The 22,244-nt window shown below is 58.9% G+C and overlaps 1 protein-coding gene across 5 annotated transcripts in view; it reads right to left on the minus strand.

Annotated features, from left to right (window-relative positions):
• The window catches only part of OGDH (oxoglutarate dehydrogenase), a 22,107-nt gene continuing 489 nt past the window's right edge, over positions 627–22,244 (minus strand). The window contains exons 1-24 of one of the 5 annotated variants that reach the window (XM_021374907.1): positions 21,786–21,842; positions 19,638–19,886; positions 13,938–14,126; positions 11,606–11,708; positions 8,902–8,946; positions 8,348–8,463; positions 7,691–7,845; positions 7,141–7,287; positions 6,639–6,729; positions 6,335–6,514; positions 5,515–5,643; positions 5,133–5,312; positions 4,690–4,842; positions 3,997–4,099; positions 3,666–3,794; positions 3,225–3,375; positions 2,873–3,000; positions 2,627–2,805; positions 2,472–2,543; positions 2,009–2,131; positions 1,676–1,748; positions 1,214–1,377; positions 942–1,096; positions 627–857 (exon numbers count right to left, since the gene is read on the minus strand). In XM_021374907.1, coding sequence (XP_021230582.1) covers positions 737–857; positions 942–1,096; positions 1,214–1,377; positions 1,676–1,748; positions 2,009–2,131; positions 2,472–2,543; positions 2,627–2,805; positions 2,873–3,000; positions 3,225–3,375; positions 3,666–3,794; positions 3,997–4,099; positions 4,690–4,842; positions 5,133–5,312; positions 5,515–5,643; positions 6,335–6,514; positions 6,639–6,729; positions 7,141–7,287; positions 7,691–7,845; positions 8,348–8,463; positions 8,902–8,946; positions 11,606–11,708; positions 13,938–14,126; positions 19,638–19,859 — 3,108 coding nt within the window. In that variant the 5' untranslated portion in view covers positions 19,860–19,886; positions 21,786–21,842 and the 3' untranslated portion in view covers positions 627–736. Of the gene's footprint in view, positions 858–941; positions 1,097–1,213; positions 1,378–1,675; positions 1,749–2,008; positions 2,132–2,471; positions 2,544–2,626; positions 2,806–2,872; positions 3,001–3,224; positions 3,376–3,665; positions 3,795–3,996; positions 4,100–4,689; positions 4,843–5,132; positions 5,313–5,514; positions 5,644–6,334; positions 6,515–6,638; positions 6,730–7,140; positions 7,288–7,690; positions 7,846–8,347; positions 8,464–8,901; positions 8,947–11,605; positions 11,709–11,837; positions 11,929–13,937; positions 14,127–19,637; positions 19,894–21,785; positions 21,843–22,244 lie in introns of those variants that run through there. The other 4 variants (XM_021374906.1, XM_021374908.1, XM_021374909.1 and 1 more) reach the window with 4 other exon arrangements.

The following is a 22,244-nucleotide window of genomic DNA, read 5'->3' on the forward strand; positions in this document are numbered from 1 at the left end:
GTCAGGGGGTGACACCGCGCGGGGGACATCGGGTGGGTGACACCGGGTGGGGGGGGGCAGGAGCGTGGCACCGACGTGTCGCAGCCGGCGCAGTGGTGGCACTGCACGTGGGCATCGCGGCGGTGACGGATGGGGCACGGGGCCGCGGTGGTGGGCAGCGCTGACGCGGGGTTCCACTGCTCCCCGCCCCAGGGGCTCCCACTGGCACGGGAGGAGCGGGTCAGCACCAGCACCAGCCCCCTGGGGCAACGCGGCCCGGCGTCACCCATTCCTGCCCCCCAGCAAGAGGCAGCCGAGAGCAGGAGGAACGGGGAGGGACTGGGACGGAGCCCCAGAGGCACAGCACCCAGCCCCACGGCAACCCCGAGCTTTGGGAGCAAGTGGCCGGAACATCCCTGCACGTGAGCAAACCCCACTGCTCGGGGTCATCGGGCCTCAATGGGGGCTCCCAGCCCCAGTGGAGGGGTCTTGGCCTCAGTGGGGAATCCTGACCTCAGTGGGGGGGACTCGGTCTCCGTGGGAGGGGTCCCAGCCCCAATGAGGGGATCCGTGCCCCACTGTGAGGGTCCCAGCCCCTCCGCCCCATGGGGCAAGCGGCGCGGTGGCAGGCACGAGGAGGCGAGGTGTTCGGTTGACAAGGTCTGTAGTTTAGGACGGAGGCGGGAGGCGAGCGACAGACACACAGACAGACGGACAGAGCCGCGCGCATGCTGCAGCGGCCACGGGGGGGGAGGGCTTAGGCCAGGTCCTTGAAGGCGTCCAGGTTGAAGGCGGTGTCGAGCAGCCGCTGCAGCTCCGTCAGGTGCGTCTTCTTGTTGCCGGTGGCGGGGGCAGCGGCCGGCTCCCTCCCCGCGTACCTGTGGGGAGACGGGGGCTGGGGGTTCACCGGGACTGCCCTGACTGCGGCGCTGCCCCACGGCGACCCCCAGCTCCGCTCTTACCACACGGGCTTGGCGCGGTTGATGGTGGTGCGCAGGCGCGGCTTGACGTAGTCGTAGTAGCCCTGGTTCTTGTGCTCCTCCTGGCACCACACCAGCTCGGCGTTGGGGTACTTCTGAGCTTCCTTCTGCAGGAGGTCGAAGGGGAACGGCGACAACTGCGGGGGGACGGGGAGGTGGCAGCTGGGGTGGCACGGGGACGGGTGGCCCCAAGGCCCGGCACCACCTCTGCAGGCTCAGTGGCACCCAGAGCTCTCCCGCCGCACCGAGCTCACCTGCTCCACCCTCGTGATGGCCACGTCCGCCTCCATGCTCCGGGCCTTGCGCTCCCGCGTCAGGTCGTAGTACACCTTCCCGGTGCAGAACAGCACCCGGCGGACGTTCTGCGGGCTTTGAGCCGCAGGGCCGCTGTCAGGGATGACGCGGAGGAAATTGGTGCCTGCGGGAAGATGGAACCCCATGGTCACGGCTCGGTGCCGCTGCGCCCGCGGGGAGAATGTGGCAGGGCTGCAAAACGGGGAGGTGGTGAGGCCAGGAATAAGGACCCACAGCCGAGGGCGAGATGCCCACAACACCTCTCCACCCCATTTTGCCACGTCCAAAGGGATTTTAGGGATTAAATCCGTGCCACAGCACAAGGGCAGCTGGCACGGGGCTGCTGCCAGCAGGACTTTACACCATGCCGGCTCCTGCCCTTCACCTCCCAGGAGGCAAACACGGCCCCGTGCCGCCCGTACCTGGCAGCATGTCATCGAAGCTGGAGCGCGCTTCGGGATGGCGCAGCAGCGACTTTGGAGTGAAGATGATCAGCTGCAGGGGAGGAAGAGGCCAAGCAGGCAGTGAGCAGCACCAGAACTCCTCGCCCCGAGCAGGGAACACAGCTACCTGCCCCTGCCCTCCCTCTGCTCTGCCGGGAGCTAACACGAGGATGCATGGGCTGCTCCATTTGCCCAAGGACGATGGTAGTTTTCAACCCAAGAGCTTGCTCCCCCCCCGCACCCCGCAGCGAGCAGCCCTGTGAGCAGCCAGCAGCAGCCGGTGCGCCCACTGCCCCGGCCCCAGGCACTGACCGGTTTGCGGAAGGGCAGGAGGATCTGGCGCCGGAGGACATGGAAGAAGTTGGCTGGAGTGGAGCAGTTGACGACGATCCAGTTGCAGTCATACAGCTGGCGCACGTCGAAGTCGTCCAGCTTCTGCCTCAACAAGCGTGGGTCAGGGGATGTCAAGGAACAGCAGCATGCTCTGGCCCCACAGCTCCGGGCATGCAGCCTTCCTGCTCCCCCAGCCCCCTCCTGCCCCCTCCCAAAGCACACGGAGACACACGGAGACCACGGCACTGCAGACAGCTGTACGTTTGTGCCCCCAGCTTGGGACAACACCCTCCCTGCTGCACCATGCTGTTGCTAGGGACAGCTCGGTCTCACATCGCACTGCACTGAGACCACCCTGGGGCTACCCCCAACCCTTGAGCTTTACAGCAGAGATCAGGGCCCAGAAAAGCCCCGGGGGGGGGCCGGGCTCAGCCCCACTCACAGGGAAGACATCGGGATCATCATTGCACATCTGCAGGAACCGCTCGGGGCGGGCGGACGAGTGCTCGGGGCCCTGCAGATGAAGCCAGGCACAGTGAAGGCACAGCCAGGCTGCCACGAGCTGGGGGGCAGCCAGGGGCCCGGGGGTGTCCTCACCATGCCCTCCATGCCATGGGGGAGCAGCAGGACAATGCCGTTCTGCCTGACCCACTTGGCTTGCCCGGGGCAGATGAACTGGTCGATGATGCACTGGGCGGTGTTGTGGAAGTCCCCAAACTGGGCTTCCCAGAGCACCAAGGCGTTGGGGCTGGCCATGGCAAAGCCCAGCTCGAAGCCTGCAGGAGGGGTAGGGGGGGTTAGGGTGGTGGGGGCATGGACCCCCGGGCGCAGAGCCGCACTCACCCAGGACACCATACTCGGACAGAGAGCTGTTGCAGACGGTGTAGGGAGCCTGGTTGGGCCACAGGTGGTTCATTGGGATGCAGGTCCTCTTGTCCACGTTCTGGTCATGCAGGACATGGTGGCGATGGCTGGAAGAGAGGGAAGAGCAACATTACGCCCCACCACACACAAGCTTCTGCCTTATGGGGGTCTCACTCAGCCAGTCCCCCTTCCTGGCTGCTTGGTGCAACACTTTTGCCAACAGGGGATCGTGGCCCAGCGTGGCAAAATAAACAACCAAAAGGACAAAGGCCATGTCGCTTGGGATCCCTTCCAGAGGCTTTGGGGCCGAGCACAGCTGGCGCTGCCCCACCTGAAGGTGCCTCGCTCGACGTCCTGCCCGCTCAGGCGGATGTGGATGCCCTCCTTCAGCAGGGAGCCGAATGCCATGTATTCAGCCAGCGCCCAGTCCACGGTCCTGTTCTTCACCATCTCCCCGCGGGTCTTCAGGATTCGGCTCAGACCTGCCAGGACAGGCGCTGGTTCATGGTGGTGACAACACCTCCGTCCCCAAACCTGCCCACAGGCTGACAACAAGCACATGCCCTGGGGCAGAAGAACGCTCCCTCCATGCTGGGTAGCTCCAAGGACAAGCTGCTCCTCATGCTTCTCCCTTAATTAACCACAGCTCCCTTTGAACCCCTCAGTGCCACAAATAAGCACATCCAAACGATGTAACAAGCTCCTTCCTGCCAGGCCGTGCTCCTGCCATCTCCCACGCCTCCTCAGGAACAAGGCTCCAGCGAGCTCCTACCTCCATGGATGGTGAAATCCTCCACCGGCACCGAGCTGGCCACTTGGCCAATGTGCGTCAGGTCCTCCTCATTCAGCCCGGTGGAGGGGCAGCTCATGCTGCGGGGTTGGCCGTCCAGAGTGAAGAAACCTGCAGCCAGAGGAGCAGCCACGGTGCTGTGGGGCTGTGCCTGGCTCCACCAGCACCCCGAGGGCAGAAGCGGGGATGCCAACACTGTGCCCTCACCCCACAAGCATGCATTTGCCAAAAGCCAGCTGTCGGGGCACCAGGGTCCCAGCACGCTCTGGAGAAGCCGGGCTATGCACTAGCTGAAACGCTGCCAGCAACTTACCAGGCCAGGGGGAGTCCAGCCAGTGCTTGATGTGCAAGATCTTTTCATCCTTGGATCTTGCATGGGCCTCCTCACAGATCTTATCGTACTTGGCGATTTCCTCCTGGGAGGCAGAAGCAGGCAGAGCCGCGTTACTAAGGAGGCTCCAAACAACAGTGCTGGCATGAGCTCGGAGGGCTCCTGGGGTCAGAGCGGATCCCTGCAGCAGGCAGCCCCCAGGGGCCCTGCAGCTCAGCCCCAGCCCTCCCGGTGCCACAGGGCACAGCTCCAGAGCAGCTCAGCACTGCAGAGATCAAGGGGCAGCCTGGGAGCAAGATGGGAGCGAGATGGGAACAAGATGTTCCTGCTCCCAGCTGGCACAGCCCACAGCCGAGCCCCAGCTCCCAGCCCAGCCACCGCTCACCCAAGCGTAGCAGAGCTCTGCCACCTTTAGGTGAGCAGTGATGGGCCCACAAGCTGTCACCCCAGCTCTGGACCTACCGAGCAGCCTCACAAGGCTCTGGGGCAGCCAGGACAGGTCTCAGTATGCTTGGATGCCCTGCATCCCTCTCCCATGCTGTGCCCTGAAACCTTTTCCTCAGGAGAGGGGCACACCCCGTTCCCCTGGAGGGCACTGGGGGGTGCCAGCTCCTCTGCCCCCCATCCCACGCCCCGCAGTGCCACCCAGATGCACCCTGACCCCAGTGACAGTACCTCGTACTCCGGCTGATTTACCACCCCCTGTGAAATCAAGAGCTCGGCGTATTTCTGCAGCACCGGCTTCTGCTTCCGGATCTGTTTGTACATCAGGGGCTGCGTGAACATGGGCTCGTCCATCTCGTTGTGCCCGTTGCGCCTGTAACACACCTACCAGGAAGGAGGGAGCCTATGAGAGCAGCCCTGCAACCTGCACCTTGCAGAGCAGAGTCACGCGGTCTCCGTGCTATGGATAGTCCAGAGCAGCCCAGGAGGGAGCAGTTCTGCCTTGGTCAGTGCAGGGCATGAGGGCAGGCTCCACACAGAGACAGCACTTCTTCCCTTAGTGTTAGTACATTCTCATTACATCCCTCAAACCCTCTCTTTTCCTCCCCCGAAACCATGCCCCAAAGACTGGAGGAGCCCCAGCTTTTGGACAAAGCTTGGTGCCACCTCCTTACCAAATCCACCACCACATCCTTATGAAAAGTGCTTCGCCACTCCGCTGCCACGTTGCACACATACACCACGGCCTCAGGGTCGTCCGCGTTGACGTGGAAGATGGGTGCATTGACCACACGGGCAACGTCAGTGGGGTATGGAGAGGAGCGGGCCATGCGTGGGTCCGTGGTGAAGCCGATCTGTTGGGGAGGACGGGATTTGGAACAAACCGTGCTGCTTGCAGATCCCGGCTGGCAAGGAAGCCGGCCGGGCACCAGGCCAAGCACGTCCCATCGGCTCGCACGGTGCCTAGGGAACGCAGGCAGCTTCCAGGCCACGGGCCTGCACTGAGCTGGGCTTCTCCAGCTCCATCCCGGCACTTCGGGTGCCTGTGCCCCTCACCTGGTTGTTGACCACAACGTGCACGGTGCCGTGAGTGGTGTAGGAGGGCAGGTCGCTCAGGTGGAATGTCTCATACACGATTCCCTGCCCTGCAAATGCTGCGTCTCCGTGCAAGAGGATGGACATCACCTGCGGGGTGAGGACACTCAGCGGCGCTGCGGCCGCATCTCAGCCCTGTGGGTGTGTCTGATGATTTCCCACAGCACTGGAGTGGCAGCTGCTGTGATCCCTGTGGGATGCTTAGGGCCACTGTCCCACTCCAACACCCCGTGCTCAACAGCTCCAGCGGCCGAGTCGGGAAAAATGCACCTATCCTTCATGCTTTCACCCCAAAAGATGGAGTGCGCTGTGGCAGAGCTCACTGTGCCTTCAGTTGTTTTGCTGCTTTAGCCAGATGCTGGCTGAGGATGCTGCCTGCCAGGCGGGGACAGAGCTGCTCTATTTATTCCCAGCTCTCGCGGTGTGGGAGGAAGGGAAGTACTTTTGATCTCACCCTTCCACTTCTGGAGTGCCAGAGGCGGTGAATCAGGCAATGAGAGCAGCACAAATGCCCCCTGGCACCTGGGCGCAGCCATCCCGGCACGGTGCCCACAGCACTCCCACCCCACACACACTGAGACCCTGCAGCGTGAAGCTGAGCCTTCCCAGCCCTGATGCTGGGCCTTTGGGGATGGGAACACCGCTCATTTCCCTGCGGTGGCCAAGCCCCTGCTGGAGCTATCAACAAAGACCAAGGGGGAGATGTGGGAGCAGCCGTGGTGATGGCAGCTTGTGTGACAGCTCCTCGGTGCTGCCTGCTCCCTGCCGCCTCACCGCTTACCTTCTTCCCCTCCGTGTCCCCACAGTAGAACTGCTCTGCTTTGGTCTTGCCTTGGACCACGGGGTCGGCCGCCTCCAGGTGGGAGGGGTTGGCCACTAGGGACAGGGTGATGTTCCTGTCAGTGACACGGTTGATCCTCCGGTGGTACATCCCCAGATGGTACTTGACGTCACCGGAGCCCTGGCAGAGGGAGGAAGGTCACCACGGTGCGACGTGGAGAGCTGCCGGCAGCGGTGCAATGCAGCGCACACCGCTACGGCCTGCAGATTGCCGCGGGGACGGAGCAGAGCAAAGCAGGACTCACCTCGTCAGCAGCCTCCAGCTTGGAGTCGAACTGGCAGAAGATCTGCTCCAGCTCCTTCCTGATCACGTTGGCCAGGACATTCAGACGCCCTCTGTGAAAGCAATGCCGCTGTTGGCGAGCAGCAGGCAGTGCGGCCCCTGGCACAGCGTGGCCCCATGCCTCCCCCGCCAGAGAGCCAAGGGGCAGTCCCATGGCCCCTGAGCTGTGGGGGACAATGGGAGGGGATGGGGTCCTGCACTCTAACACATCCTTTGTCCCTGCAAGGACGGGGATCCCCTCTGTGTCCTCCCCGCCACAGCTCGGCCAAATCCCATCCTCAGATTGCCACCCTGCTCGAATGAAGCTCCTTCCGCCAAAGCCACAGAGCGGGCTCTGCGGTGCCATTTCCATCTCTTTCCGCCCCAGAGCCCATCTGTGCGCTCACGGGGAGCTGCTGAGGTCCGAGCTCAGTGGCTCACCCTGCAGAACCAAACCCCAGGGCACCAAACACAGGGACACCTACCTGTGGGGCATCCCCATGATCACATAATCCACTCCCTTCTCACTCGACTTATCAATGATGGTCTTTAAGGCTGGGATCAGCACTTCGCAGCCCTCCAGACCAAAACGCTTCTCTGAAGACCACTTCCGATGGAGGAACTCCTCAAACCTGGAAGGGGGAGCGCAGAGGGGACCTTACTGGGGGGCACAGCGCGCGGTGCTGAAGCAGCCCTGCAGTCCCTGCTCACCCCATGCTCCCTCCTGCTGCCCAGCTCCCTGCCTCCCACCCCACACGCAAGCTGACTCTGTGCTGTGCTGTTGAACGACACCTTATTTTTAGCTGTTTTCTGCCAGCATCATCTGTCTGCAGGCTCCATGCCAGCACTCTGGCGGCACCTGAGCGAGCCCTGCGTCATATCTCTGTGGTTAGCCCGGCCCAGAGGGACTGCCACAGATGACACCAAGGAGAGGTGATGCAGGTGGTGATCATCTAGCTAGGGCAGCCACCCAGCAGAAAATAAATGGGGGAAAACGGGAAAATGGGGGTCATGGCTGTGCTGCATGTGGGGTACCTGGTGGAGCGGACCAGGCGGGCCAGCAGTGTTCGCTTCTCCTCGTTGGTGAACTGCATGATCCCCGGGGTCTCGAACTTCTGTCGGATCCACTGGCACTGCTCCAGGTCGTTGATGAACATGAACTCCACGCCGATGTGCTGGCAGTACGCCATCTGCCCCCAGAGGATTGGACAGCCCGTGAGGCACCAGCAGGAGCCACACACATCCCCAGCACACTCCAAACTGGCTCCACGCAGTGCCAGGGGATCCCTTAGTCCCCTCTTTAAGCACCCAGCAAGGCGAGGAGTAACCCGCACCTCCCAGGAGTCACCCAGTGCACTGCCTCACCCCAGCGCTCCGCATGGGTCCCTCTCTGCCTGCACGTGCAGAACTCACAGCCTCGCAGGGTTGCACTGCACCTCAGAGTGTTTTCAGACCCCATTTGTTAAGGCAGGGAGGAAATGAGGAAAACCTCCCAGACTCAGGGGCCTGCTTTTCCTGCAGCTTATCTCAGATGCTTTTCTCCCTCCTGAGCTCAGCCAGGAATAGGCAGTAAGGCAGACACAGCTCTCCGTGGGGCAAGGGAAACAACTTGCAGCAAAGCCATTGCCTTGCTGCACACAGCTCCTGGGCTGCACGCGCTGCCCTGCTGCCTGCAAACAGCCAGCCCCTCACCTCCAGGCGGCGGATGATCTCCCGGAGCGGAAGAGCCGACTCATTTCCTCCGATGAAGGTGGTTGTGGGCAAATGGAAGACCTTGTCGAGGTCGGACTCATCCAGCCCGTAAAATCCTGCAGGGTTGTCATGGGTGGGACGAGCGGAAGCAGAGAGAGAAGGAAGGGATGGGGCCGGGGAGGGTTGGCCGCAGGTGGGGAAGGGAGAAGGGGAAGGACAAAAGCGGCACAAAACACAAAATAAGCACAGAGGAGGTTTGAGTGGATCAACCGAGCAGTAATTAACTTCGAGCACGCGACAACGAGGTTATAACAAAAGGCAACGGAGCAGAGCGATACGTGTGTGTAAATCAGAGGGCCCCCAGTGCCGGCATGGGGAACGCCCTGGCTCGGGGTGAAGCATCGCCAACCACGCACCCCACTCGCTTTTAGCCAGAGAAACCAAAAAGCAACAGGTTCCAAACAGCGGTGCGGCACCGCAGGGGGCGGGGGGGCCAGAAAAACCTATTCAGAGAGTCCTGTGCTCCAGAGGGTTGGGGCTGACAGGGTGCGTACCTCCCACTGTTAACACTCTCAGCCGCTCCTTGAACACTGCGAGGTCTGGGGTGGGCGGGGGGTGCAGAGGGAGAAGATAGAGAGACGCAGTCAAAGTTAGTAAAGGAAAAAACCGTGAGGAGTACAGTCGTGGAAAAGCACAAGTCTAAAAAAATAAAATAGAATACAGTGTTCAAACAGAGTGGGAACCACCGGAGGCAAAAAGGGGTGGGATGGGTGAAGGATGGCTGCGCGCTACGTGGCAAAGGGACCCTGGTGGCAAATATGCTCGGGAAGGGAGGGAGGGGGTGGGTGGGGGCATCAGACACTGGGCTGCAGTTGGGCTGCATGGGTTGAGACCTCCTCTGGTGTGCAGCACCTCCCAGCTGCAGGCTGAAGAACGGCCCCAGGGGGAGCAGATGGCTCTGTGGGCACAGCTGACGTGTGCCAAAGGGTCCTTCCATGGACAGACCGACCGACACGCAGCAACACACCGTCTCCCAAGCAGGAAAGGGGCTGAACAAGATAAGGGCTTCCCTTGCACAGGCTGCGATGCTCTGCGTTAACCCAAGAGTTGCCCTGCCAGACCCAGAGAGAGCTCCCAAACCCGACAGCAGCAAGCTGTGCAACAAAAGGCACTGGAGAACAAAGATCAACTTCAGAGATGAGCTACGCAGCTCCTTAGATTTACTCAGACACAGCAGAAGCTGCTCGCAGCACAGCTCCCACCACAACAGCTGACCTTTAAGGATTTCAATGTGCAGAAATAGGAAACAAAAGATTGTTTCCAGGGCTAGTTTAACAAACACTCCTCTTATTAACTGCTCTGCAAATTAACTGCAGCCCAAGTGTTAGGAAATACTCTTCCAAAGCAAAAAGCCATCAGGATTTGCTTAGAAATTGGCTTTCTCTGCAAACAGGCTACAGCAGATCTTCAGCACTAGCCACAAAATCTGCCCATGTCCTCCCAACAGCCCCCAGCCGTGGTGCCAGGCTGCAGGCAGATGGCATCCTGAAGCACCGAGCCATGGGATCCCAGCATGGTTGGACTGGAAGGGACCTCAGGCTGCCCAAGGCTCCACCCACGGCCCCAGGCACCTCCAGGATGGGGCACCCCCAGCTAGCTCTGGCACCAGTGCCAGCGCCTAACCGCCTCTTGGGAAAGGATTTCCCCCTCACACTGACATACACCTGCAGCACTCTGGCTGCAGCCACCCAGCCAGCCCGCCATCCATCCCCCTTCAAACCCAACTCTCTCCAAGACAGAGCTAAGGATGTGCACTGGACCATGCCAGAAGCCCCCCCACTGCCCAGAGCACCGCCTCTCCGACCCGCAGGCTCCAGCCACCTCTCGCTGCACCTCTTGGGCTGCAAGTGGGAAACACCACCCAGCAACGCTGCGGGGACCCAGGATGCAACACAGCGCGTATCCTGCCCAGGGCACCTCATCCCACTGCGGTCTGCTCCACGAGGATGGCACGGCATGGGGAAGCTCCCACGTGGGAAAGCAGCACTACTGGCTCAGCAGTGAGGAGGCCGTTGCCAATTAAGGAAGAAGAGCTGCATCTAGCCACGTGGGATTGCTGCTGGGCTGGGCTTGGCTGCACATCGCAAGCAGGGGGACGGCAGCTCTCCTCGCAGCCGCCGTGTCCCTGCGCTGCCCCGCTCAGCATGAGCAGTTTTATTTCAGGGTCCATGGGATGATGCTTTTCATCTGGTGCTCCTGACAGCAGCGGTAAGTAACAGAGCGGGACACACAGCCTCCTGCAGTCACACACGGCCATGGCAGCACGGCGTCCCGCCAGCCGATGCGACCCAGCCCCGGTGCGAACCAGCAGCTGGCAGCAGCAGCATGCCTCGCTCCCTGCGCTCGTTACGCTCTCTGAATTCACGCATTCCTGGTAATTAAATCGACACCAGGAGCCACAGTGCTAACTCTCAGCAAGAACGCCGCAATGCTGTTGTGATGACTGCCTGGCTGCAGCACAGAGGTCGGGAACAAAGTGCTGCAAGGCTGGGTTAACCTGGGCAACACGGCACGCGCTGGCCAGGACAGGGCTGCACTGCCCAGCCGCACAGGCAGCATCCTGAGGACCACTCCTCCCATCCCAGCCCACCAGCACGAGGCTTGGTGCCTGCTGCTGGCAGTAGGGCAAGTAACTGCAGTCACCCACCCACATACACGCACACACACACGGACAGAATTCAGATCGGCTGTTGCAGCTGTGCGAGGTTAGTGATCATCACTGCGCTCTACTCTAGGTTAGGAGCATGCCTTGCAGCAAGGGACCAGCCTGGCAGCAGCAGCGGGGTAAAGGAGCTCACTGCTGCTGCGCTGGAGGTGGCAGTGTGCTGGAGAGCACGACTTGGGGGGCTGAGCTGAAGCACTGAGCGTTAGGGCTTCACCCCCCTCTGTGCCACATGCATGCATCCCTCACTCCAAAGCAGGGGAATTTCCACCCCTACCCAGATGGGAATGCATCCCAAAGCTTCCTCGGCATGATCACTGGCAGAGCTCAGAGCTCAGCCGACGCTGGGGAGCAGCAATGGCCAGGGGGGGGCAGAGCTGCTCCGGCACCGCTGAGCTCCCCAAACAAATTTGGAGCGATCATTAGGAAGGAAACTTCAGACCTTTCCCCTGCACTGGCAAAGCGCTCTACCTACAAAGCTGTGAGAGAGAGAGGAGCTCAAGCAATGCAGCACTAACTGCTCTCAAAGCCCTCACCCAGTTTGTCTGTGGATGTGATAATATCGGCTGGAACGGATGAGTCCAGATCCGCATCCAAGATGCCCAGGGGGTCGAGTTGTGCTACATGGTGCCCTCGAATCTATGAAATGGGCCGGGAATGGGGGGGAGAACAGGTACCAGGAAGGAGAGGGGAGAGGGAGAAAAACAAAAGAGGGGAGGGGTAAAAAAGTTAAATTACATTCAAATTAATTTGCAGAGTAATTCTCACCAACGTTTGGAGAAACAGTTACAGGCGCATCATCAAAATTTACACAACTAATGCCGAGAGGATCAAGCTTTGCAATGTGATGGCCCCTGACCTGGAAGCAACAATACAGATTAGCCATTAAGACGAGTTAATTGAAGTGATGTTTCTTAAAATAATAACCAAAACAACACAACCTCATGCAGCTTCCCTCCTTATGTCTCCCGCAGAGCAGGCTGGGAGGGTCCATGGCTCTGAAGCCCAGAGCAGCTCCCAGCACAGCACTGGGAAGGGCCCAGCAGCACCGTGCCACTGCCACCCACTTACCTGCACCTCCCTCCAGAGCTCAGCGGTGCTCAGCAGCCAGAGCCGCACTCTTCAGCCTAAAAATCCTCCTTGCTGCCCCTGGCACTGCTGAGACATTCTTTCCCATGCTTACTGCTCCAATGTCCAGCACTTACTGCTTTTCTTTTCAGTCCGTACTACTTTTGCTTTCAATACTCATGGCTTTGATTTCCAATACTCAGTGCTGCCCTCCGGATCCATGATGCCCACTGGGTCGAGTTGTGCTATGGGATGCCCCCAAAATCGACGAAACAGGCTGGGAATGGAAGGCTATCCCATATCTCAGAGCCAGCAGTCTTGGGGCTCGGTGGCTGCAGTGCCCTCCCAAGCTGGGTTCTGCTGTCCAGAGGTCAGCTCAGTGGCACAGGTACGCAGCAAATCCCCCGCTTCACATGGGAACAAGGAGGGGTCTTCTCCTGTGCTTCTTTTCTTCCTCTTTTTTTCTTCCCCTCCTCCCCCCCATTTCAGCACACAGAGCACCCCCAAGGTGGCAGTGGTGGTGGCAGCAGTCCCACCACACGGGTGGCATGGCCACCTCCACTGCAGGGACACAGAGGCAGATTGTTTTCCCCAGCCCAAACAAGACCACGCCAGTCATTTAAAAGGAAATAACAAATTGGGCCCCCAAGCACTGCTACAGGGGAGGAACAGGCCAGTGCTGGTGCCAGCGCAGGGCAGGGACACCACTCGCCTATCCTGACAGGGGCTCTCCAGTTCGATCTGGTTTCAGAAATTAATTGCCTGGTGGTTAAGTAGGTCACATATTGCAGGTAGGGCTGCCAGCCCTCACCTACCTGCATGCTACGCTCAGCCTCCCCGCCTGGAACCTCCCTGCTACGGCCTCAGCCATACAGCCACACCGCCACAGCTTTCTCAATCCAGATCAGAAAAAGCAGGTCAAGAGCAACCACCTCCCAGCAAAGCCGCTGCAGGGGCTGAGGAAGCGGAGGGAGTGCAGAGGAGGCCGAGGGCTTTGTGTGCAGATTGCTGGTTGGAAGTGGCTGCCTCCAGCGACGTTGCCCACTGCTCAATTTAACGCCGGAGCAGTGTGGCATTCAGAAGCCAATGCTGCAAGGAGCCAGCATGGCACCCAGCTCCCATGCCATCAGCACAGCTCTAAGGCACAGTGCAGGGAGCTCACAAACAACCCCACGCCTCACTGTGCTCAGGAAGAGCAGTGCAGTGCCCCAGAGGTGAGCACAGCTGGGCAAACCAACGGTGAAAGAATGACAGAAAGAATGATGGACGCAGGAACGTGTCTCAGCGTTCTCCTGAGCTAAACACTGGCCCTGGGTGCATGCTGCAGCAGTTTCCTTTCTGCTAGGTACTTGTTTCTCCCCAAATGTTCATTTTGGCAGTATCGGTCCGAGCTTCAGTCCAGCAGCACTGCAGCCCTCGTCTATTTGCAAAGAGCAAAGCAACATTTCCTGAAGTGCTGTGTCAATCTTACCCTTTGAAGCGTAGGAAGAAGCATGGCTGTGCTATGCTACTCCTGAGCAAGAGGAGGTGGAGGCAGAGCCCAGAGTTCCCATGCAGCACTCACACCCAGCCCACCCAGCTGGGAATGGTCCCATCCCCGCAGTTCCCGGCCTGGTCTGATAGCAAACTGCGCTGTGGCAATGGCTCTGGTGGGGTGGCAGTGGCTTTAAGCTTCCTATTACTTCACAGTGTTACAATGAGGGGGTCTGCACACATGGCAGCATGGAGCTGCCGGGACCCTGAGGTGCTCGGGAGGCTGCAGAGGGCAAGCTGGCGGCCAGCACAACGCTGCGTTCTTACCTGATATGCCCTGATAAGAGACTGCACTGCCAGATGGTCTTCCACCAGTTTGTCTACGTTGGGCTGTGCTTGAACCAGGAACTGTGCTTGGGACAGTGCAGAAAGGCTGGAGCTCAGCGGAGGGGGGCTTTGGTAAGCAGTGCCTGGAGCAGCTCCGGCATTGGCATTGCGAAAGAAGATGTCCCATGACTAGAGAAAAAAAACACAGAGGTGACAGATCAGTAGGCGCAATCCAAACGTCCCCAGTACAAAGCTCCTACCACAGGGGAGTGGACAGGACGGTGACAGGAGCCTACAGGTACCCTGCTTCCTTCCTAGGGAAAAGCACTTCATGTTAACAACAAGGTGCAAGACCAGAAGGAAAAATCCGCTTTGTAGCATGTACCAAAACCACACAGGGTGATGCTGCCTCAAGTGCTTTGATTCTGACTTTTAGAGACCATTGACAAAAAGGTGAAGCTGCATGTGGACAAGAACGGATTGAAGCTCTTTCAGCCCTTGGGTTATGTGGTCCTGCACTTCCCACCCAGGTCTCCTCCTCACTTTTCCCCATCTCCCAGCACTGCTGATGCTGGCACTCAGCCCCACATCCCACCCAGCCCCTCCATGCTGGCCCATGGCTGCAGCACTGCTGCTCTTGGCCCCTCGCCGGGGCTTAGAGGGCCCAGTTCCCAGTGCAGGGCACCCTCCACTCTTGGTTTTTCTTCACTGCTCTTTTGCTTTCCAATCCCTTTCCCACTCATTTCTCATTCCTTTCCTGTTCCCCTCCCTACCCCTTTCTTTTCCTTTCCCCCTTTCTTTTCCTTTCCCCCTTTCTTTTCCTTTCCCCCTTCCTTTCCCTTTCCCCTTCCTACCCACTTCCTTTCCCTATCCGACCTCATTCCCATTCCCTTCCTTTAGCCTTCGTATTCTTTTCCCTTTCCCATTCTTTTCCACTTCCCATTCCTTCCACCTTCCTATTCCTCTTCCTTTCCCATTCCACCCCTACCCCATTCTACTCTCCCCACAGGCTCAGCCACCGCATTCCCCTGGCCAACACAGCCCATGTCCTGGACCACAGACATGCCCAGACACCAGCTGTTCTCCTGACTACAAAAGTACAGGTGAGGGTGGCCAAACACACCAAATAGAGCCTTCAGTGTGGGGCTGGGGCAGAAAATGGGGTTTTCCCCCTGGTACCTGGGAACAGGAGCTGCAGCCTAATCTTTGCAGGGAGCTCCGGGCGCATTGCAGTGACCCAGCCTGAGTGCCCCGGCTATTTCCAGCCTCCCTGACTCACACAGATGCCCAGCACATGGCTGCACAGGCTGAACAAATTTAGAAGCAGGTCACGCTGGAGGAACATAAATAAAATCTGGAAAAACCTGGAGCTGTAACTGATATCCATGCAGCTGATTTTCCTCAATGGCTTAAAAAAAAAAAAAAGAAACAAACAAACAAACAAACTAAACCCAGCACCTGACCATGCTGCAATTGTTTTCTGCTCAGGGGGAGGGCTGCCTGCTGCACGGCGCTGCCCAGTGCAGCTCAGAGCAGTGCTGAGCGCAGCCTGCAGCTCCTGGAGCGATGCCATCATCCTGTCCCCTCCTGTCCCAAGCTGCTGCCTCCGATTCTGGCTGCTGCAGAGCAGGACCCAGACTCACCGCTCTGTTTTCCAGTCCATTACGCAGCCTTCACCCTCCAAAGATGTGCGAGGGAATGAAGCATCTGCTGCCCAGTGAGGGCGCAGAGAGGTGGAGGTTTCCTCTCTGCTGCCAGCAAAGCCGGCCCCCAGATGGTTCCCAGCAGCCGACATGCCCCGCAAACACTGCTGGGTCATCCCACGGCCAAGTCTTAATGCAAGCAGAAAGACTTCGGAGCTCGCACATTGAACCAGGCTGATCTTCCATCCGCTGTCAAGGTTTCTGAAGACTGTGCAAGGATTCCTGGGTTCAAGGCAAAGCAGCCTGGGACGGCCTCCTGCAGGGCTGCCAGGCACACTTTGCACCCCGGTGACAAAAGCAGCATGAGTAAGGAATCATGGTGATGACGACGGGTGTGTTGAGCAGCGCAGCCCCAGTGCTCCCCCACTGCTGGGGGTCAGCGGGAGATGGGGCACAGCAGGACAAAGCGGGGCACAGCAGGAGGAACAGGGTGAAGCAGCAGCACCCTGACACCACACATCTTTTCCTTCCCCTGGTCACTTTTCACCTGGAATCACACCCAAACCTTTGCACCCAGGGAGCCACTGCCTTCGTGACCTCCTCCATTCTGACATTACAAACCTTTGCCTCTTGGAGATGCACTTTGCTTCTGGTCCGAAAGGAAAAGCTCGGCTGTGAGCTCTCCAAACAGGGCAAGGTGCAGTGTAATCAGACTTTCGCTGAACGCCTTATTGCCCAACGTAATGGCAGGGCACCTGGGGCTGCTCCACTGCAGGCTGGGCCTCCAGTGAAGGCTGAGCTCTCGACACATGCCGTAAAACCATCAGCTTGTGTTTCTACCACTGCTCTGCAGCTGCTGCGGGGAGGTGCCCCCAGAGGAGCTCATGCTGCGCTGGGGAGCAGCAATCAGCATCACCCTGTTCTTGGGCTGCTGAGCTGCTGGCCGGCCCAGGGCTGCTCTCCACGCTCTTCCTCTCCCTCCTCCAGATCCCAAAGACATCAGCAGCACTGCAGTAGCCCGGCGCAGCCAGATAGCCTGAGTGCCGCTTCATAAAGACAGGGAGGGATGAGGAGGGGAGGGACTCATGCTTTGGAGCTATGGTCAGACCAAAAGTTCTATCAGCAGCAGGGCAAGGAGCCTGGCTGTTAGCAGAGCCAACTGCAGCATGCTCAGAGCTGGGAGCATTGGCAGACCGTGTGAAGAACAACGGCAGGACATCCCCTGCTAAGGACAGGGGGAACCAGAGACCACCCTGGCTCAACAGAGAGCTTTGGGGTGTGCTTAGAAGCACGTGGCACTGGAAATGCAGCCACACACCCATCAGGGACAGCAAAAACCTTATCAGGGCATGCAGTCGGGAAGGCCAAGGTAGTACTGATGTCAGCAAGAGCAACAAAGAAAGGGTTCTTTGGGCCCAAAAAAGGATTCGGGAAACAACAGGACTGCAATTCCTGGGAACAGAATGGGACGGGTCCTCCCAGAAACTGTTACTGTCCAAACAGAGCAGGCAATGGGGAAAAGCCAGCGCCAGTTTACCAAAGGCAAGTCGTGCTGGACCAGCCCTTGTGCAACAAGATAACGGCATCCCTCCACACAGGGAAAGCCCTGAATGTTCCTTGCCTGCACTTCAAGGCTCAGCCTTCGACGCTGCTCCCAAAGCCCTTCCTGGATAAACAGTGCGGTGCAGCCCAGAGGGGTAGTGGTGATCTGGAGTCATTGCTTTCACTCAGCCAGAACTGTCCCACCAAAGCTGCACCTGACGACCTTCTAGGCTGCTGCACGCGTCCCCAAGAACAAGAAGCATATCCAGAGCTTCTGCTTCTGCTCGGGGCTGAAGAAGAGCAGCTGCACCAAGTCAGACTCACGTCAGTGTGGATGTATGTAGGGGCTGCCTGACGGCACCCCAGCTCTCCAGCCCTACAGCAAGCAGCGTGTCACCATTCCTTCTGGGAGCAGCAGTGGGAGGGGGCCAGCACAAGGAAGGCTCCCAGCAGGCACTTGCACTGGGAACAATTCCTCCCACCCTCTCCCTCCTCTCCCCCCAGCTTAGCTCCCATTTGCTCATCTTACTCCAGCAAAGCTCTCTTATGGGAAACTGGAGTTCAGATGAAGGACAGAATGAGGAAAAAAGCTTAAAATAGTTAAACAAAAAAATCCTTCCTCACACAAAATGAGCATATGAACACGTTTTGCAATCTCAGCAATCAGTCCCGGATGGAGGAAGCAAGCTCGCCCTGCTTGGCGCCCGGAGGCACGCTGGGATGGGACGGTGGCAGCAAGGTTTCTGGTGAGCCAAGCTCAGAAATCCCAGCTCCTCCCTAGCCCTGCCCCAGGCAGGCACGGGGTTTCTGCTGTCTGCAAACAGAGATAAGCCATGGCTGCTGTTGCAGCAGCCGGGTAGGTTTGGACGCCGCACCCTGCCCTAGCTATCAGCTGGGGACACACCAGTGCTTCCTTGGCAGCAGTTTTTCTCTGAGGTCCCGGGGCAAGTTACGAAGTCCCCAGGGGGATCTGATGACCTCATGCCGGGGGATTTATGCGGGGATCAGCAGCACAGAAGCACGGCGTGGCTGCAGCTGGAGGCACCTCCGGGCCCCTCTTGTCCCACCCTGCTCCTAGCTGGCCGCCAGAGCTGGGTTTGGAGATCTCCAAGAGCCCACAGCTGCAGGTCTCTGTGCTGGGGCTGAGCATCCGCACAGCACACAGGGTAGGGGCTACAAACACATAGCAGGGAGCAGCCGTTCTCCCCCATCCAGCACGGTGCAGACATTTGGAGATGTGAGCTCCCCGGTCCCAGAAACAACAAAACCTTTTTCTGCTTTTTAACCGCACGTCATTTTGCTGACCCAAACCAGCAGCACCGTGCTCCTGGCTCGCAGCAAGGACCCTGTGGCTGCTGTAAGGGATCTCAACAGCAGCACTTCAAAGCAGCACCAAAACATGATGGGATTCACCCAGGGCAGAGACAGCTCAAAGCTGCAGCAAGAGCCACGTTTGTGCACGAGTGATGGCAAAGCTCACTGCAACCTTTGGTCAGTGGGACCAAGCTGTAGCCCCGGGGCTCCTGAGGTTCTCAGAAATGCTCTAAGTGACACCGAGAGGCTGTGACGAGGTCTGCAGACTGGCACAGGGCCCTAAGCATGCTGCTGGCTACAGCAGAAGGGAACACAGAGTGCATTGGTTGGTGAGAACCTGGCTTTAACCCTGCCTGAGGGCTCCTGCAGCAGCAAGCGGCCTACAGGCTGCAGTTTGGAGGCATGGGGTCAGCGCCTCCAAAAACAGCTCACTGCTGACACAAGTGTTTGAGCATGAGATTCCTTCCTCATCCCCTAAGCACCTGTGTAAGAGCTGCACGCTGCTCTGCAGCTGCTGAATAAGACTGCCCCAGGAGCACCACCAGAATATGCATGAACCCCTTCTTTTACAAATGATGTGGGTAATGCTGAAACTCGTTCCCTGCAGTAACACTTCCTTTGTGAAACACTGGGGGAAAAACACCGTGGGGTTTCAGAAAACCCCTGGTCATCCAGGAGCAAACCCCACAGCTGTCTCGTGCTGCAATGATGCACAAACACATGGCTGTGCCCAACTCCCAGCCCCGCTCAGCAGCTCTCTGCAGGGCACAGATCAGCCACTGTGCCTGCAGACAGCTCACCCTCACACGTCACTGCTGCCTGTGCTCCAAGCAAGCAGGACATGAGATGTGAGGAGCACTTCACATTCCCTAGAATGAACCCTCCTGAGGAGCAGTAAGGGCTGGAAACCAGACAGCATCAGGAGCTCAGCAGCGTGGATTCCCTCTGAAGCCATTTCTTGTATCCATGTGTGATCCAGGATGTGGAGAACTCCGTGCTGGCTGCATGCAAAGTGCAGGGCGGTCGCTCTCAAGCGGAGAAACTTCCTGGTGCTGCTGTTGCTTTCAGGAAAAGCGCGGTGGAACAGACATCCACAGCCAGCTAAATCCTCCTGGGCTGCCTGCACTTACCTGCACCCATAGCTCACGCACACACAGAAGCGGGGAAGCGGAGGCCATATCCTGGAGAGGTTGCTCCTTACCTTATGTACACTTTTGGGATTTTCCAGCCATGCATAGTACATTTCCTCCACATAGTTCGAACTAGTCCCGCTCAGAAAAGGCTCGGCAGCCACCGGCGCGCTGTAGCACCGGATGGGGTGAAACGTCCTGGGTGCTGCCGGCCTCTGTTGGGAAACTGTCTTAACAGTCTGAGAGGCTGTCAGTGGCCTCAGCTTTGCTGCACAAGTCCTTAAGTTAAACATGTTTGTCCGACAGCCTCACACGAGTTCCTGTTGGAACAGAAACAAAACGGGCTTTAGGAATGGTGTAAGGCAGCGTGAGCGTAAGCACCCTTACCCTTGGCACGAGCTTAGTGACTGAGCAACAACCTTTGTTTGGGCGGTCCCCAGCCCGCACAACACCCCAGAGCTTCAGATCACTTTATTTCCCATTCCCTTCCTGACACACTCAGCTGACGTCCATGTGACTGCGGCACAAGAGAGGAACCTGTGCGAGGAGCTGCTGGTGGCCTGCTCACACCAGGCCATGAGTGGCAGTGTCCCTGTGCCCATGGTGCGTGCCAGGACACTACTGCACAGAATGAGAGCCCACTACGCAAATGCCAGGAGTAAGAGCGCAGCCAGTGCTGGGAGCTCTGGAACGCCACCCAAACGGGTGCCAAACCAGCCCAGAGTGGTGCTAGCAACTTGATTTATTTCTTACCAGCTGGGTTTTACTGCTGAACACCACATTTCCATGCTCAGCTGACCCTGTCCTATTGGGACACAGGAAAACAGCCTCTGCAGGGTTTGCATAACGAGAGCTTTCTCCTTCGCTCCCCTTCCTACTGCGAGGGCCTTGGCTGCGAGCAGCGCACAGCAGCTTTTCCCCGGCCCATTCTTGCTGCATTACTCACCCTGCCTCTGGCCTCCATCCATCTGACAATCGCCCAGGCTGGGGCAGCCCACAGAAAGTCTTAGGGCGGCAGTGGGGGGACTGGGCTGTCCCCCATGTGTGGCCACAGCAGTACCTGCACAGTATTTGGGGCTGTGAATGCAGCAAGAGATCGGGGGTGATCACAGACCACCTGCAACCACTGGGCACTGGGAAGAAGTGACTGCAGGAAGAGCTCTCCCAACACCAGAACTGGCCGCAGCTCCTCCTCCCTCCCATGGCCCACTGAGGACGCGGGTTCCCAGGCAGATCCCTCCATCTCTTCTCCACTAATGCTGCTGATGAAGGCCAGCAACACAGTCCCAGAGAAAGCACTGCAATGAGATCTCCTTGGGACGCACTGGCGCATGGGACAGTGCCACCTGGCCCTGTGCCTGCCCAGAGCCGTCACACGGCTGGAGGTGACCCCACAGCAGCAAACCAAGTTTCCCAGCACAAGCAGAGGAGAACACAGTCCCGTTACCCCTGTGTCACCTGCTGGCCTTCCCCACTTGCTTTGCTGAACACAGTTCTAGCTCCCCAGCACCGCAGCAGCTCCAATTCCCCCCTCTAAGCGCAGGATTTTGGTCCAAAGAGCATTTGGGTTGATGCATCTGGACTTCCTGAGACAGAGCTGCTGCTGCAAGCTGGGGAAAGCAGCACAGCATTCCTGGGCCTTGATTCATGGCAGGTATTAGGGGCAGAGATCTTTGCTCTACAAAATTGCTCGGAGGCAGAAGCAGAGATTCACCTCCCCCATGTTTACACCACAAAATGTGTGGGGAGAGTTCTGAGCCAACGAAGTCGTGTGGGAAAAAAAACATTGGGACAAAAGTGTCAGCACCAGTGTCCAGTTTCAGCTCTGCCACCCAGCAGCATCTCGGTGACAGCGCTGCAAAACAGAGGTGTTAATGATGGGGGTCAGCCCCAAACAGGAGACCTGCAGAGAACTCCAAGATAGCGCTGGGGCAGCGGGGCATGAGCACAGCACGCGGACATGAGACTGCTGTGGGACGGCACTGGGGCAGGGGACCCACGGCCCCGCTGCCAGCTCCTGCAAAGGTCAAGTGCCAGGAATACTCCTGCAGATCAAGGGCTGCTACGTGTGAGGGCGTAAAGCAGATTAAGGGCCTAAACGTGACCTCTGGAACCAGAGCCACTGTGACCTGCTGCAAGAGAGAGTTAACTGGGAAATGCTTTTGATTGTTAATCCTTAAAATCAAATGGCCAAGGAAAGGATAAGAATTAAACTTAGCTGGATCAGAGGGAAAGTCAGGCTGCCGGCTGCTGCACTCGGCCCCACCACCTGCGGGGACAGAACAGGGCTGGCAGAGTGGCACTGCCCCTGTTCCGGGCCAGGGCACAGCACAACAGCAGGGCTGTTCCACAGCACAGGGACCGCTCGTCCCTGTGCCAGCACAACGGGCAGAGCGGGGCCGCGGCTCTCAGGGCCGGGACTGCGGCGCTGTGCCACGGACGCGGGCTCCCAGCAGCACCCGCGACAAACCGGAGCGCCGGGAACTGAAACGAGGTCTCTTCACGAAGTAAGGGAGCGCGCCGTTCCCGCGTTAGGACGCGGACGGCGTGCAGCTGCCGGCAAATCCCGGCCCAGGACGCGGCCCGCCGGGCGCTCGGAGCTCCGGTTCCGGTCCCCGAGCCCGCGGCCCCGCGCCCCCACGTGCGGCAGGGCAGGAGGCTCGGCCCCGCCCCCATGC

The sequence above is a fragment of the Numida meleagris genome, chromosome 21 (genome assembly GCF_002078875.1).
Source record: "Numida meleagris isolate 19003 breed g44 Domestic line chromosome 21, NumMel1.0, whole genome shotgun sequence".
NCBI classification, from domain to species: domain Eukaryota; kingdom Metazoa; phylum Chordata; class Aves; order Galliformes; family Numididae; genus Numida; species Numida meleagris.